This window comes from Rana temporaria, chromosome 8 (assembly GCF_905171775.1).
Source record: "Rana temporaria chromosome 8, aRanTem1.1, whole genome shotgun sequence".
Classification (NCBI taxonomy): domain Eukaryota; kingdom Metazoa; phylum Chordata; class Amphibia; order Anura; family Ranidae; genus Rana; species Rana temporaria.
The window spans coordinates 38,415,441-38,431,307 of record NC_053496.1 but is presented as its reverse complement, the minus strand read 5'-3'; the positions used below and the strand labels follow the sequence as shown (position 1 = coordinate 38,431,307).

The window sequence follows — 15,867 nt, the reverse complement described above, 5'->3', positions numbered from 1 at the left end:
ACAATTCATGCCGTGGCACCAAAGCCAAGTGCCGCGGAAAATGTACACTCTTACCTACTGCAGCTAAAGGGTGTAGCAGCCAGTGGGATGGTATAAGCACCCACCCAACCATGGGGTTGTTCTGCCCCCCAGCCTCACGCTTGAACGAGCCCTTAGATCAGCGTTTATAAATGGTTGGACCAGGGTCTGGACCCGGAACGAGTGACTCCCCCATCCAGACCATCATCCCGCCAGTCTGCAGCACCGGATCCTAACAATCAAGGACGTCACTTGTGCCCCTCACCCTGCAGAAAGCTTCTCTGCCCAGTTCCCGACCCCTGCCTGTACAGGTACGCAATTCACACTCTACCAATCTCTAGATGCATTATGATTGATCACAACAGATCTATAAAGGATATTCTGACAGGGGGCACGCTGACGGGGGCACCCTCGATCTGAAGGGGGCACGCTGACGGGGGGGGGGATGCCAATCTTAAGAGGGCACGCTGACGGGGGACGTCCGATCTAAAGGGGGCACGCTGATGGGGTGGGGGGCACGCCTGATCTAAAGGGGGCACGCTGACGGGGTGGGGGGCACGCCTGATCTAAAGAGGGCACGCTGATGGTGGGGGACGCCCGATCTAAAGGGGGCACGCCGACGGTGGGGGACGCCCGATCTAAAGGGGGCACGCCGACGGGGAGACGCCCGATCTAAAGGGGGCACGCCGACGGGGAGACGCCCGATCTAAAGGGGGCACGCCGACGGGGAGACGCCCGATCTAAAGGGGGCACGCCGACGGGGAGACGCCCGATCTAAAGGGGGGACGCCGACGGGGAGACGCCCGATCTAAAGGGGGCACGCCGACGGGGAGACGCCCGATCTAAAGGGGGCACGCCGACGGGGAGACGCCCGATCTAAAGGGGGCACGCCGACGAGGAGACGCCCGATCTAAAGGGGGCACGCCGACGAGGAGACGCCCGATCTAAAGGGGGCACGCCGACGAGGAGACGCCCGATCTAAAGGGGGCACGCCGACAGGGAAACGCCCGATCTAAAGGGGGCACGCCGACAGGGAAACGCCCGATCTAAAGGGGGCACGCCGACAGGGAGACGCCCGATCTAAAGGGGGCACGCCGACGGGGAGACGCCCGATCTAAAGGGGGCACGCCCGATCTAAAGGGGGCACGCCGACGGGGAGACGCCCGATCTAAAGGGGGCACGCTGATGGGGAGACACCCGATCTAAAGGGGGCACCCGATCCTAAGAGGGCATGCCGATGGGGGGAAGCCCGATCTAAAAGGGGGCACGCTGATGGAAGGGGACACCCGATCTAAGGGGGCGCGCTGATGGGGGAACCCGATATACTTTTGATAGCCACACAATGACTACAATCTTTCTGAGTTATAGCATAGAACTTTGGACCATGGCTGTAAGAAAATTTTAGCAACCAGGCTTTCTTGAATGTTAATTCATTACCCCTGCCTTAGATCTGGCAATCTCAGACTTTACAAATGCAAGTCCTAAAGAAAAAACAAAAAACACAGATTCCAATCATTCTCCAGTAACCCCAAAACAAAGACGAAAAATGTAAAAAATTGGGATAAACGTGCACTACTGCTTGTTACAAAATATTTATGTTGGCTCTGAGAAGAGCTGATCGTTAATGTCTTACTTGACATCCCCCTCACACCGGTCCCTGTGACCTCACCTGCTCTGGTTCAGCACCGTTTCCGCCATATTACTACAGAACATGGCCTTGGTGACGTCTCGTTCCTGGACAAACAGCACATAACAGAGGCGACGAGCCAGCCAGCCGCGGTGTCTGCAAAAGAGAACACAGCCAATCAGAGAAGGGGGCGGGTGCGACAATCACCTATTACCTGTGGAGGCTCGGCACTATTACAAAACTAAAAAATGTCCTCGGTCAAATGGTCATCAGATACTAAAACAGAACTTTCTAAATTTAGGTCAATGAAAAAAAAAAAAAAAAAAAAACACACCACATGTGCCAAATTCACAACGTGAAATAAAGACAAAAGTAACAATATGTACCCCAAGGCTATGAAGAAACATTTATAGTGCGGCACAAATTAGAACAAGCTATAAAATGTAAAACATCTGTTATCAGTTCTAAATTAAAATTGTATCCAATGGCAAAACTTTTGTAGTTTTTGGATGAAAGGGTAGGACATTACTAGACTTTTTCCATTTATTTTCGTTTACGAATACATTTTCCGTCAATTTTCGTTATTTTAGTTGATTCGTTAACATACGAATGAACGAACGGTTTAGCGCAATTAACGAATAACGATATTTTCAAAATAACGAATATGGAAAACAACGAAGATACCAAAGAAGAAAGAAACGAAAACATAGAAACAACGAAAATACCGAACCCAAAAAAAAAAAATTATTACGAAAAACAAAATGAACGAAAATGCAAACTTACTAATATTCGAAGACCGAAAAGAAAACAACCGAAATGCTGAACAAAGAATAAACAAAGACAAAGAATAAAAAACGAAAAATAAATTACGAATCTTCGGAAAACGGAAATGAAAACAACGAAAATACAATACTTTCGTTAGTACTGAAATATTTCTGGACGTTGACCAATAGCCACTGAGCGCTGTCCCTTTCCTCTGAAGAGGTTTGTTCCTTCCCCCAATGAGCTTCTTTCTCATTACCTCCTGGCTCCTTGTGTCTTTTTCTGTGTTAGACTGCAGTGCATCTCATTTCTAGATTTGTATTTGTAATATCTGACATATTTTAGTTTTCTTCTACGTCAGACTTCATTCTAGACCGGGTGTGTGTGCTAACTAAGACAGTCAAGTCAATCACAGTAAAGTACGAATTACAAAATTACGACGAGTAGTGTGTCGAATAAACGTAAAATGTATTCTAACAGAATTACGAATGCAATAAAATCTACAAAAGTACGTTTTTACAATCAAAGGAAACTAGACATGAAAATACGAATGATCATAAAGCAACGAAAATACGAATGCGGCATGATGGAAAATATAATGTAAATACGAATTGCAAAACAACGAAAATTAAACTAACGTAAAAACAAAGGAACGAATAAAATCATTTTAAAAATACGAACGCGGCAGAATACAAAATATAACGAAAATACGAATCTCGATTCAACGAAAAATAAACAGGAAAAAACGGAAACGGAAAAAAAAAAAGTGTTACGAAAATACTAAAGAGTACAAATACGATGCACATGTCTAGACGTTACATCCTCTGCCAGGTTTTTAACCACTTGCTGACGGCCGTACGACTTTGTACGGCCTCAGCGCGGCTCCCAATCTCTAACAGGCCGTCTTTTTACGGCCTCCCCTTTTCGCGTTCCCCGCGCGCGCTCCCGAGCGCGCAGCGGGGAACTGCTGTGCTGGCCGTGTCCCTTGGAAACAGCCAGTCACAGATCGCCGTGAACGGCCAATCGGAGCGGCCATTTCCTAGGCGATCTGTGCGGCCAATGAGAGATGATCTCATATGTTTACATATGAGATCATCTCTCATTCCCGGCTCTCGCAGACAGCGGTGCTGTCAGGGGAGAGAGGAGACGGATCTGTGTCTCTTGTACATAGAGACACAGATCGGTCACCCCCCCAGTCACCCCCCTTCCCCCACAGTTAGAACACTATATAGGGAATACATTTAACCCCTTCCTCACCCCCTAGTGTTAACCCCTTCCCTGCCAGTCACATTTATACAGTAATTAGTGCATATTTATAGCACTGATTGCAGTATAAATGTGAATGGCGCCAAAAATGTGTCAAAAGTGTCCGATGTGTCCGCCATAACGTCGCAGTCCCAATAAAAATCGCAGATCGCCGCCATTTCTAGTAAAAAAAAAGCAATTATACAGTAATTAGTGCATATTTATAGCACTGATTGCAGTATAAATGTGAATGGCGCCAAAAATGTGTCAAAAGTGTCCGATGTGTCCGCCATAACGTCGCAGTCCCAATAAAAATCGCAGATCGCCGCCATTTCTAGTAAAAAAAAAAAAAAAAAAAAAAAAAAAATAATAATTCTGTCCCTTATTTTGTAGGCGCTATAACTTTTGCGCAAACCAGTCGCTTATTGCGATTTTTTTTTTTTACTAAAAATATGTAGAATACGTATCGGCCTAGACTGAGGATAGAAAAAAAACGTAAAAAAAAAAATTGAGCTATTTATTATAGCAACAAAGTAAAAATATTTTATTTTTTTTCAAAATTGTCGCTCTATTTTTGTTTATAGCGCAAAAAATAAAAACCGCAGAGGTGATCAAATACCACCAAAAGAAAGCTCTATTTGTGGGGAAAAAAGGATGTTAATTTTATTTGGGAGCCACGTCGCACGACCGCGCAATTGTCAGTTAAAGCGACGCAGTGCCGAATCGCAAAAAGTCCTCTGGTCAGGAAGGGGTTTAAGTGCCCAGTAAGGAAGTGGTTAATGCTCTCTTTTTGAACAGGTAACCATTGTCACCAAGATTACAAATGATGGAAATCCAAAATGTTGTGGTCACCAGAACAGGAAAGAGAAAACGTTCTTGTTGCGTCTACAGAACAGGAAGTAAACGGTAACCTCCCCAAAGACATCAGTCAATACCCCAACCCCCATAAGGAAATTTCAAGCTTTATGAAATGATCACAGCACCTGCCTCAGTACCCCTCTCAAGAGTCATCAGACCTGATGCAAGCAGTGGGCTGGCTCTTGGGAGGAGTTATGCAAATTTTAAATATGTCCTGATGGATGGGGGGGGGGGGGGCGGGGCACTCTGGAGGAGTAGGCATTCCTAGACAGACTGTTTTGGCATACAGACCACCCTAGGTAGTGCCCACAAATGATACAGAGCCTCCATGATTGAAGAACTGAAATCCAATAAATTAAATGGGTCAGGATGGCGTCCCCCCATCAGGAAAAAAGGCAGGCTCTGTCTTACTGCAGTCTAATGCTCGCGAGAAGCTTTCTGGGGAAGAGCGAGCTATATGACGCGGCATGTCCTCCAGCCAGGAAATAAAGGGGGGCCCTGTTTGACTTGCTGCAGCTTCTAATGCACACTGTGAGAAGCTCAGAGTGTGCAGTGAAATCAGAGTAAGCCGTTTAAGTCCAGGGGAGGAGCCGGTACAACTGCGCAAGAGAAGGCCGGAGGTCAGATTTAAAGAGGAACTGCAGTCTGCTCACATAACTTGTAATAAAAACATCTTTGACATTCTGAAGCTTCCCTCCAACCACTTTGCATATTATTTTATATATACGGCGATTCTGTACTTGCCAAAAATCTCCCTCTACTGAGTCTGGCAGCAGCCATTTTAACTGTGGGCAGCTGAAGCTGCTGCCTGTTCACTTCCTGGATTTACAGAGACACACACCTCCAGCTCTTATTGGCCTTCTTATGACTCATCCCCCCTCCCTTCCTGGAAAACTCTCATGAGAGAGAAAGCTGTGTATGATGTCATAAGCCTAGGCCAATGACCAGACAAGAAACAGGAAGTGGGTTGTATAAGGTATTTGCTGGCAGAAAAAAAATGTTTTACTATCCAAATTTAAAATAATAAGGGCAGAAGATTTATTAGATGGAAAGATGAATGAAGGCTCTCTTTAAGTTGCTGAGTTTGTCATTCCATCAGCCCCCTCCTTTCACTCTATGGCAGAGCAGGCTGAAGTCCGCTCTCTGCCGACGTCAGAAGTCGGTCCAGGCACCATGTCATCCCAACCATGGAGTCGGGATCCACCAGATCCTTGGACGGAACACCCGGCCTGGTCATTAGGATGTAAATCCTTCCAGGGCTGAAGTGGTTAAAGATATCTGATGTATTTTCTTTTTTTTTTTTATATATTCTTAATGGACTCCCGCTGACATTCTAAAAGTTTATGTCAATATTTGAAAAGAACGTCACCGTCTGAACAAACATCAGTCTGTGGACCCGTACCAGGCAGTGACTTGTGTGTAGGGTTATATGAGGAGGTATAGAAGGCTATACCTTTATATCAACAAACACACACCTCTGCATATGGGCGGGGAGAACACACAACTGACAATTAATACAGCCTTAACGCAACTGTTCTTCTCTGTTTCACACAAAAGTATTCCTCAAAGCTTTTCTCCAACTTTGAAAAAATAAAAATATTATATATTTTTATAAATGTAAATGTATTTTTTGTAATAGACCAACACAAAGTGGCACATAATTGCGAAGTGGAAGGCTTGAATGATAATTGTTTTCTTTTTATTTTTTACAAATAAATATGTGAAAAGTGTGGGGTGCATTTGTATTCAGTCCCCTTTACTCTGATACCCCTAACTAAAATCTAGTGGAACCAATTGTCTTCAGAAGTCACCTAATTAGGAAACAGAGTCCACCTGTGTGTCATTTAATCTCAGTATAGATACAGCTGTTCTGTGAAACACTCTGAGGTTTGTTAGAGAACTTTAATGAACAAACAGCAACATGAAGGCCAAGGAACACACCAGACAGGTCAGGGATAGGGTTGCCAACTCATCCCTTTAAAACAGAACACATATTAATTACACAGGTTCTGAGGCTAATTTAATGCAAATAAGGCACCAAGTGAGTTTAATTACCTCCTTAATCAGCCACAGAACCTGTGTAATTAATATGTGTTCTGTTTTAAAGGGATGAGTTGGCAACCCTAGTCAGGGATAAAGTTCTGGAGAAGTGCAAGGGCTCTTTCAGATGGGCGGCCGGGCCGTTCATGTCCACCTGACAGGTTTTTTTTGCGGACCTGAACGGGCGCTCTGTGCTCCTCTATGGAGCCGCGGATGTCAGCGGTAACATGCCCGCTGACATCCGACCCGCTCCGATTTGCCAAAGTGTGACGGAGGAAAAACCTACTTTTCCCATCCGTCTGGCGGATCGGATCAGGTGAACACGGAGAGACGGTCCGTGTTCATCCGATCCCCCCCATAGGGGAGTGTGCGGGGACCGCCCTGTCATCCACCGGCTCAGCGGGGATCAACAGAGCGATCCCCGCTGAGCAAGCGGAGGTTCACGGGGCAGATCATTACTGATCCGCCCCGTGTGAAAGGGGCCTAAAGCAGGGTTAGGTTAGAAAAAAAATCCCAAGCTTTGAACATCTCATAGAACTCTGTTCAATCCATCATCCAAAAATATGAAAAAGTATGTTACAACTGCAAACCTACCAAGACATGGCCGTCCACCTAAACTGACCGGCCGGGCAAGGAGAGCATTAATCAGAGAAGCAGACAAGAGGCCCATGGTAACTCTGGGGAGCTGCAGAGATCCACAGCTCAGGTGGGAGAATCTGTCCACAGGACAACTATTAGTCGTGCTCCACAAATGTGACCTTTATGGAAGAGTGGCAAGAAGAAAGCCATTGTTGAAAGAAAGTCATAAGAAGTCCTGTTTGCAGTTTGTCAAAAGACATGTGGGGGACACAGCAAACGTGGAAGAAGGTGCTCTGGTCAGATGAGACCAAAATTTTACTTTTTGGCCTAAAAGCAAAACACTATGTGTGGCAGAAAACCAACACTGCACATCACCCTGAACACACCATCCCCACTGTGAAACATGGTGGTGGCAGCATCATGTTGTGGGGATGCTTTTCTTCGCCAGGGACAGGGAAGTTGGTCAGAGTTGATGGGAAGATTGATGGAGTCAAATACAAGGCAATCTTATAAGAAAACATGTTAGAGTCTGAAAAAGACTTGAGACTGGGGCGGAGGTTCACCTTCCAGAAGGACAACGACCCTAAACATACAACCAGAGCTACAATGGAATGGTTTAGATCAAAGCATATTCATGTGCTAGAATGGCCCAGTCAAAGTCCAGACCTAAATCCAATAGAGAATCTGTGACAAGACTTGAAAATTGCTGTTCACAGACGCTCTCCATCCAATCTGACAGTGCTTGAGATATTTTGCAAAGAAGAATGGGCAAAAATGTTCCTCTCTAGATGTGCAAAGCTGGTAGAGACATCCCCAAAAAGATTTGCAGCTGTAATTGTAGTGGAAGGGGATTCTACAAAGTATTGACTCCGGGGGCTGAATACAAATACACACCACACTTTTCACTTTAAAAAAAAAAAAAAAAAAAAAAAAATGAACTATTTATCATTTTTCCTTCCACTTCACAATTATGTGCCACTTTGTGTTGGTCCATCACATAAAATCCCAATAAAATACATTTATGTTTTTAGTTGTAACATGACAAAATGTGAAAAATTTCAAGGGGTGTGAATACTTTTTCAAGGCATTAATTTTATATATAAATAAATATACACACACACGCTAGATTACCAAAAGTATTGTGACACCTGCCTTTACACGCACATGAACTTTAATGGCATCCTTTGCAGCTATAACAGCTTCAACTCCTCTGAGAAGGCTGTCCACAAGGTTTAGGAGTGTGTCTATGGGAATGTTTCACCATTCTTTTTTTAAAAGCACATTTGTGAGGTCAGGCACTGCCTCATTGTGAAAGGGGTCTAAATGAGGGAAGTTTAACCACTTAAAGGGGTTGTAAAGGATTTTTTTTTGCCCCTAAATAGCTTCCTTTCCCTTAGTGCAGTCCTCCTTCACTTACCTCCTCCTTCCATTTTGCTTTTAAATGTCCTTATTTCTTCTGAGAAATCCTCACTTCCTGTTCTTCTGTCTGTAACTACATGCAGTAATGCAAGGCTTTCTCCCTGGTGTGGAGAAAGCCTATTGAGGGGCGAGCAGGCAAGTCAGGACACTCTCTACTTTGCAGAGAAAGGAGCTGTGTGTTAGTGGGTGTCCTGACACTCCTGCTCGCCCCCTCAAGAGGCTTTCTCCACACCAGGGAAGAAGCCTCGCTTTACGGTGTGTAATTACAGACAGAAGAACAGGAAGTGAGGACTTCTCAGAAGAAATAAGGACATTTAAAAGCAAAATGGAAGGATGAGGTAAGTGAAGGAGGACTGCACTAAGGTAAAGGAAGCTATTTAGGGAAAACATTTTTTACCTTTACAACCCCTTTAAAGACTAAACCTTTTTCTGACACTTGTTGCTTACAGGTTAAAATCTGTAATTTTTGCTTGAAAATTACCAAGAACCCCCAAACATTATATATATATATATATATATATATATATATATATATATATATATATATATATATATATATATATATATAAATATATAATATAACACACATACACACATTTTTTTTTTTTTTTTTTTTTTAACAGGGACTATAGAGAATAAAGTAGCGGTCGTTGCAATATCTTATGTCACACCGTATTTGCGCAGTGGTCTATCACACGCAATTATTAGGGAACAAATACACTTCAATAAAAAAACACAGTAAAGTTAGCCCAATGTTTTTGTACAATGTGAAAGTTTTTACGCCGCGAGAATCGTGATCCTCATTTTATCCAGAATCCATACAGACACACATAAAAAGAAACAAACACACGCATATTGTTTTACAAACAAACACTTAAAGCCAAAATCCTTACAGCTAATAGAAAAATAAGACGCTTATACTTGAGCCGTTTTGCTTCCAAATGATTTGTATTTTGGATCATCCAGTCCTGAAATTTACACAGCTCCGCCACACAGAACACCCTGGGAAAGAGACCTGATTTTTCTTTGCAGTTAGGCAGCACACAAAGGCCTTGGCTCCCGCCCCCCCCCCCCCCCATCCCCATCACACAATTGAAAGACCTATTAATATTTACTATGGTGGTAGTGCTGGGTGGAGGGGGTGGGGGGACTGGGATGTCCTTAGAAAGGGCCAAATTGCTTTCTTGGCATTTTTCCTGAATATCAATTTTGGCAACTTTATTATTCATGAAGTTGTTCCGGGAAATTCCATCTCTCGTCTTTCCTGAAACTTGAAATCTACTGTCGTTGGCCCGGATTCACAAAGCACTTACGCCGACGTATCTCGAGATACGCCGCGTAAGTATGCGCCATCGTATCTATGCGCCGTGCCCATAAACTGAGATACGCCCGAAAATAGGCTTCATCCGACCGACGTAAATTTCCTACGCCGGCGTATCGTGGGCGCATATATTTACGCTGGGCGCATTTGCCGCTCCCATTGATTTACTATGCACATATGCAAATGAGGGAGATACGGCGATTCACGATTGTAGTTGCGCCCAGTGCATAATATACGCGGTTTGCATAAGTCGTACGTCCGGCGTAAAGTTATTCCTCATATAGGAGGCGCAACCCATGCAAAGGTATGGACCAGGGAACACAGCCGTCGTATTTTACGTTGTTTACGTTGTACATGAATATGACTAGGCGTAGGTTACTTTCAAGTCATAGGCAGTGATCCAGCGTATCTTAGGGAGTAGTTCCGACGCACTGGGATGCGGCCACAGGACGGCGCATGCGCCATTCATTTTAAAGGGGTTTTCCACCCATTTTTTAAGTTTATTAAAAGTCAGCAGCTACAAAAAGTGTAGCTGCTGGCTTTTAATAAACAGACACTTACCTCCGCTCCTCGCCCCCCCTCGCCGGCCGGCGTCTTCATTCTCAGTGTGGGCACCCGGCAGTGACAGCTTTCGGCTTCACGGCCGGGCACCCACTGCGGCGCCGTCCGATTGGACAGGCGCTCGCCTACAGGGAGGGGCTGTGAAAAGGCGATTAAGCTAATCGCCTTTCCAGCCATTCGACGGAAGGAGGAAGTGGGACAGGAAGTCCCCTTCTCCTGAAGCCCCCACTCCCCCCCCCCAAAAAAAACATGCCAAATGTGGCATGTAAGGGGGCGAGCAGTGGGTTAAGCGGAAGTTCCATTTTTAGGTGGAACTCCGCTTTAAGTACTTCTATGGTGCTTGCCCCATCATTTGCATGGGGTCACGCCTCATTAGCATGGCTCACGCCCACTTCCTACGCTGGCTTACGCCAAGGAAACCCAGCGTATCTTTAAGAGCGAGTGGGAGCAAGTGCTTGGTGAATCCAGTGCTTGCCTCTGTGCGCTGCGTCGACGTAGCGTATATTAGATACACTACGGCGGCATAAGTATGCGCCGATGTATGTTAATCCGGGCCTATGTATATATAGACTTTCCGTGCAGAGGAAGGGGAGGGGGCGTGCCTGACAAGATTGCTTAGATTAAAGAATGCACTGGGCAGTGTGGTCAGATTCTGGCGATATATATTTAGTCAATGTGTGAGGTCTATAAAAGCAGTTAGTCACTGAATATCTATTTCTGTAACTTTAACTGGGCTTTAATGTACACATATTTTTTTTTTGTTAACAGAAAGTATCAATGACCACGATGTATTGCACACGGACAAAAATAAACCTCCCTGTCCTTCTGCCCCTCCTACCTCACACTTATTGAAAATTGGAACTGCAGTGTAAATACAACAGTTGTAGAAACTGCTGTTGTTGAAAAAAAAAAGGCATCTTACACAGTGTTTATAAACATTGTTTAGACCAGAGGTAAAAAGATACAAAGTAACATTGTTGCTTTTGTATCTACACCATTTCATTCACCTGCAGATCAAAAGAGACGAGCTTCCTTTATTTGCATAATATGTAAACAGGTAAAACTATCACTATACAACCCCCTACTAACCCTTCGTTTACCCTAATCAGCCGTAATGAACCCCTTCTCCCCTTTTTATTTACTTGCTGATTTTTTTTATTTCTATTTTTCTAACCTTTAATATTATTTAAATCCTTTTTATTTTTTTCAGTGTCTCATTAGGAATAAGCGCAAAAGTTGAAAAAACAAACACTCTCCTAAAGAAGTTGTGAAGGCTGAAGGTTTTGTATCTTAATGCATTTGATGCATTAAGATAAAACACCTGTGTGTAGCAAGCCTCCCCAGCACCCTCTAATACTTACCTGAGCCCCATCAATCTCCAGCGATGTCCACAAGTCCCTCGGCCATCCGGGACTCTCCTCCTGATTGGCTGAGACACAGCAGCGATGCCATTGGCTCCCATGGCTATGCACATGGCTATGCACAGACATCTCCCCCCACTGTAATATCCACAGACATCTCCCCCTGTAATATCCACAGACATCTCCCCACTGTAATATCCACAGACATCTCCCCCACTGTAATATCACAGACATCTCCCCCACTGTAATATCCACAGACATCTCCCCCACTGTAATATCCACAGACATCTCCCCCACTGTAATATCCACAGACATCTCCCCCACTGTAATATCCACAGACATCTCCCCCCTGTAATATCCACAGACATCTCCCCCACTGTAATATCCACAGACATCTCCCCCCACTGTAATATCCACAGACATCTCCCCCACTGTAATATCCACAGACATCTCCCCCACTGTAATATCCACAGACATCTCCCCCACTGTAATATCCACAGACATCTCCCCCACTGTAATATCCACAGACATCTCCCCCACTGTAATATCCACAGACATCTCCCCCACTGTAATATCCACAGACATCTCCCCCACTGTAATATCCACAGACATCTCCCCCACTGTAATATCCACAGACATCTCCCCCACTGTAATATCCACAGACATCTCCCCCACTGTAATATCCACAGACATCTCCCCCACTGTAATATCCACAGACATCTCCCCTGTAATCCACAGACATCTCCCCCACTGTAATATCCACAGACATCTCCCCCACTGTAATATCCACAGACATCCCCCCCACTGTAATATCCACAGACATCTCCCCCACTGTAATATCCACAGACATCTCCCCCCACTGTAATATCCACAGACATCTCCCCCACTGTAATATCCACAGACATCTCCCCTGTAATCCACAGACATCTCCCCACTGTATAGGAAGGCCGCCGCCGGTGTACCAAGATGGCTGCCGCTCCGGGAGTTAGGCTGAAGCTGCGGCCTTTCCTATGGCCGAGGCAGCAGTGGAGCTCTGCGGATCACGTGGTGTGCCGATCCGAATATGGTGACCCGTTCGGATCACGGATCATTTACGATCCGTTGCATCACTAGTACCGATCAAAAAAAATTACGATTAATCAAGGAATTAATCTTTAAATTTCCACAGCCCTAATTATATAGGGGGCATAAGGGTATAAGAGCTGAAGCTGATAACAGGGGCCCCAGCAAGCAAGAGCCCAGAACTATGACTGCACATCATTCACACTATTTGGAGCATTCATGAAAGATTAAAAATGACAGACGAGACGCTCACATGATCCTTTGTCCCCTTCCTAGTGTGACATGTTCAATGACAATCTCAGAATCAAGTGACGGGGAAACGTTGGCTCGATGATACAAGAGGAGGCCGTGTAAGACAAGTAGTCCTCCGTGTATCCAGAAATACATCAGACAGCTGAGGGATCTCCATTATATAGAAGGCAGCACAGGATCACTTATAAGCCAAGTATAGTAGATTTTTATTTAGCACGGCTTCCAGTTATTTATCTCAAAGTCATTTTAAATTAAACTTTCACATTTGTACCAGATTCCTCATCCTTTTTTGTTATTGTATTAAATAATTAGCTTTTATTACATCACGTTACTGTAATGAAGGATGTCCCACAAACTGCAGGATTCTGTAGAAATCTTTACTGCAGGCGGTCCTCTTCCCGCTGCACAGCTTCCCCGCAGGGACGCCCTGTCCTCTTCCCGCTGCACAGCTTCCCCGCAGGGACGCCCTGTCCTCTTCCCCCTGCACAGCTTCCCCGCAGGGACGCCCTGTCCTCTTCCCCCTGCACAGCTTCCCCGCAGGGACGCCCTGTCCTCTTCCCGCTGCACAGCTTCCCCGCAGGGACGCCCTGTCCTCTTCCCGCTGCACAGCTTCCCCGCAGGGACGCCCTGTCCTCTTCCCCCTGCACAGCTTCCCCGCAGGGACGCCCTGTCCTCTTCCCCCTGCACAGCTTCCCCGCAGGGACGCCCTGTCCTCTTCCCCCTGCACAGCTTCCCCGCAGGGACGCCCTGTCCTCTTCCCCCTGCACAGCTTCCCCGCAGGGACGCCCTGTCCTCTTCCCCCTGCACAGCTTCCCCGCAGGGACGCCCTGTCCTCTTCCCCTGCACAGCTTCCCCGCAGGGACGCCCTGTCCTCTTCCCGCTGCACAGCTTCCCCGCAGGGACGCCCTGTCCTCTTCCCGCTGCACAGCTTCCCCGCAGGGACGCCCTGTCCTCTTCCCGCTGCACAGCTTCCCCTGCAGGGACGCCCTGTCCTCTTCCCGCTGCACAGCTTCCCCTGCAGGGACGCCCTGTCCTCTTCCCGCTGCACAGCTTCCCCTGCAGGGACGCCCTGTCCTCTTCCCGCTGCACAGCTTCCCCGCAGGGACGCCCTGTCCTCTTCCCGCTGCACAGCTTCCCCGCAGGGACGCCCTGTCCTCTTCCCGCTGCACAGCTTCCCCGCAGGGACGCCCTGTCCTCTTCCCGCTGCACAGCTTCCCCGCAGGGTCGCCCTGTCCTCTTCCCGCTGCACAGCTTCCCCGCAGGGACGCCCTGTCCACTTCCCGCTGCACAGCTTCCCCGCAGGGACGCCCTGTCCACTTCCCGCTGCAGAGCTCCACTGCAGGGACGCCCTGTCCACTTCCCACTGCAGGGACGCCCTGTCCACTTCCCACTGCAGGGACGCCCTGTCCACTTCCCACTGCAGGGACGCCCTGTCCACTTCCCACTGCAGGGACGCCCTGTCCACTTCCCACTGCAGGGACGCCCTGTCCACTTCCCACTGCAGGGACGCCCTGTCCACTTCCCACTGCAGAGCTTCACTGCAGGGACGCCCTGTCCACTTCCCACTGCAGAGCTTCACTGCAGGGATGCTCTGCACCAGGAAGGGGACAGGGCAGGCCTGCAGTGAAGTGAAGCAGCAGGAAGGGGACAGGGTAAGGAATCCAACTGTTTAAACATCATAGCACAACCTTCATTAAAAAAAAAATTGCTTTAAAGTATCAGCCACGCAGGGAGTGCATTGATTTTAATGAGTCAGCCATCTCACAGATCTGCAGCGCAAAAAGTAGCAGTAAAAGCATAGCCATAGCCAGTAATGTAATGAGCAGACTGTCCGCCTCCATGCAGGTTTCAAATCATTAAAGTAAATCTGCACTCCAGGCAAACAGCTCAATACACAAAGGGGGCGGTTTTACCTGCCAAATGATTTGTAATTCTGTTCATCCAGCCCAGAGATTTACACAGCTCTGCCACATAGTGTGGCCTTGCTTGGCAGGGCAGGAGACCTATCTGCTGCAGTTCAACAACACTTACAGGTCTGGTCTCTCCCCCAAACTGTGCCTGGAAAGGAGAAAAAGCAGCGCAATGAACTCATCCGTCACTCTGCGCTCTCCTCCTACCAGCATGATAATGAATTCAGATCCTAATAAAAGGTAGTTCAGGATTTGACAAAAAGGAATAGAAAGTGTTTTCGGGTCTTTGGAATAAAGTTCTCTTTTTATGTTTTCAGGCTTCCGCTAAAAGCAAGAAAAGCGCTCACCTGGTGTGCGTCTCATTAATGTAGATGACATTCCGCAGACCTAAGGAGGGGATGCTGGGATTGTAGAATTTATCCTGCAACAAAACAAAACCAATGAGCATTTTATTATTATTTTAAGTGATAAGCGCTTTACGTGGAACTTCAGCTAAACGTACAGTTGACATACATAGATTAGAGAAGATTTAGCAGCCCAGATATGTGGAAAGGGGGTTTTTTGTCCCTGTCTCCAGCAACATTATCAGCAAGAAGCAACTACACTCATAGCAAGCCATGCCATTGCTATAGGGCCCCCAGACGCACGGGGGGGGGGGCAGATGCACGGGGGGGGGGGGGCAGTGCTATCATTACAGCATCAGATAGCAGTAGTATTTGGCACGTAATATATAACAAAATGTATAGATCAGTGGTTCTCAACCTTCTAGTGCCATGACCCCTTAATAAAATTTCCCAGGTTGTGGGAACCCCTAACAGTAAAATTATTTTCGTAGCATGGGTGGTCAACACC

At 46.5% G+C, this 15,867-nt stretch overlaps 1 protein-coding gene across 1 annotated transcript in view; it reads right to left on the bottom strand.

Annotated features, from left to right (window-relative positions):
- GPAM (glycerol-3-phosphate acyltransferase, mitochondrial) overlaps positions 1–15,867 on the bottom strand; it is a 98,585-nt gene that overhangs the window by 66,526 nt on the left and 16,192 nt on the right. Inside the window, 2 exon segments of the mRNA XM_040322139.1 lie at positions 1,688–1,801; positions 15,363–15,436. Coding sequence (XP_040178073.1) covers positions 1,688–1,801; positions 15,363–15,436 — 188 coding nt within the window.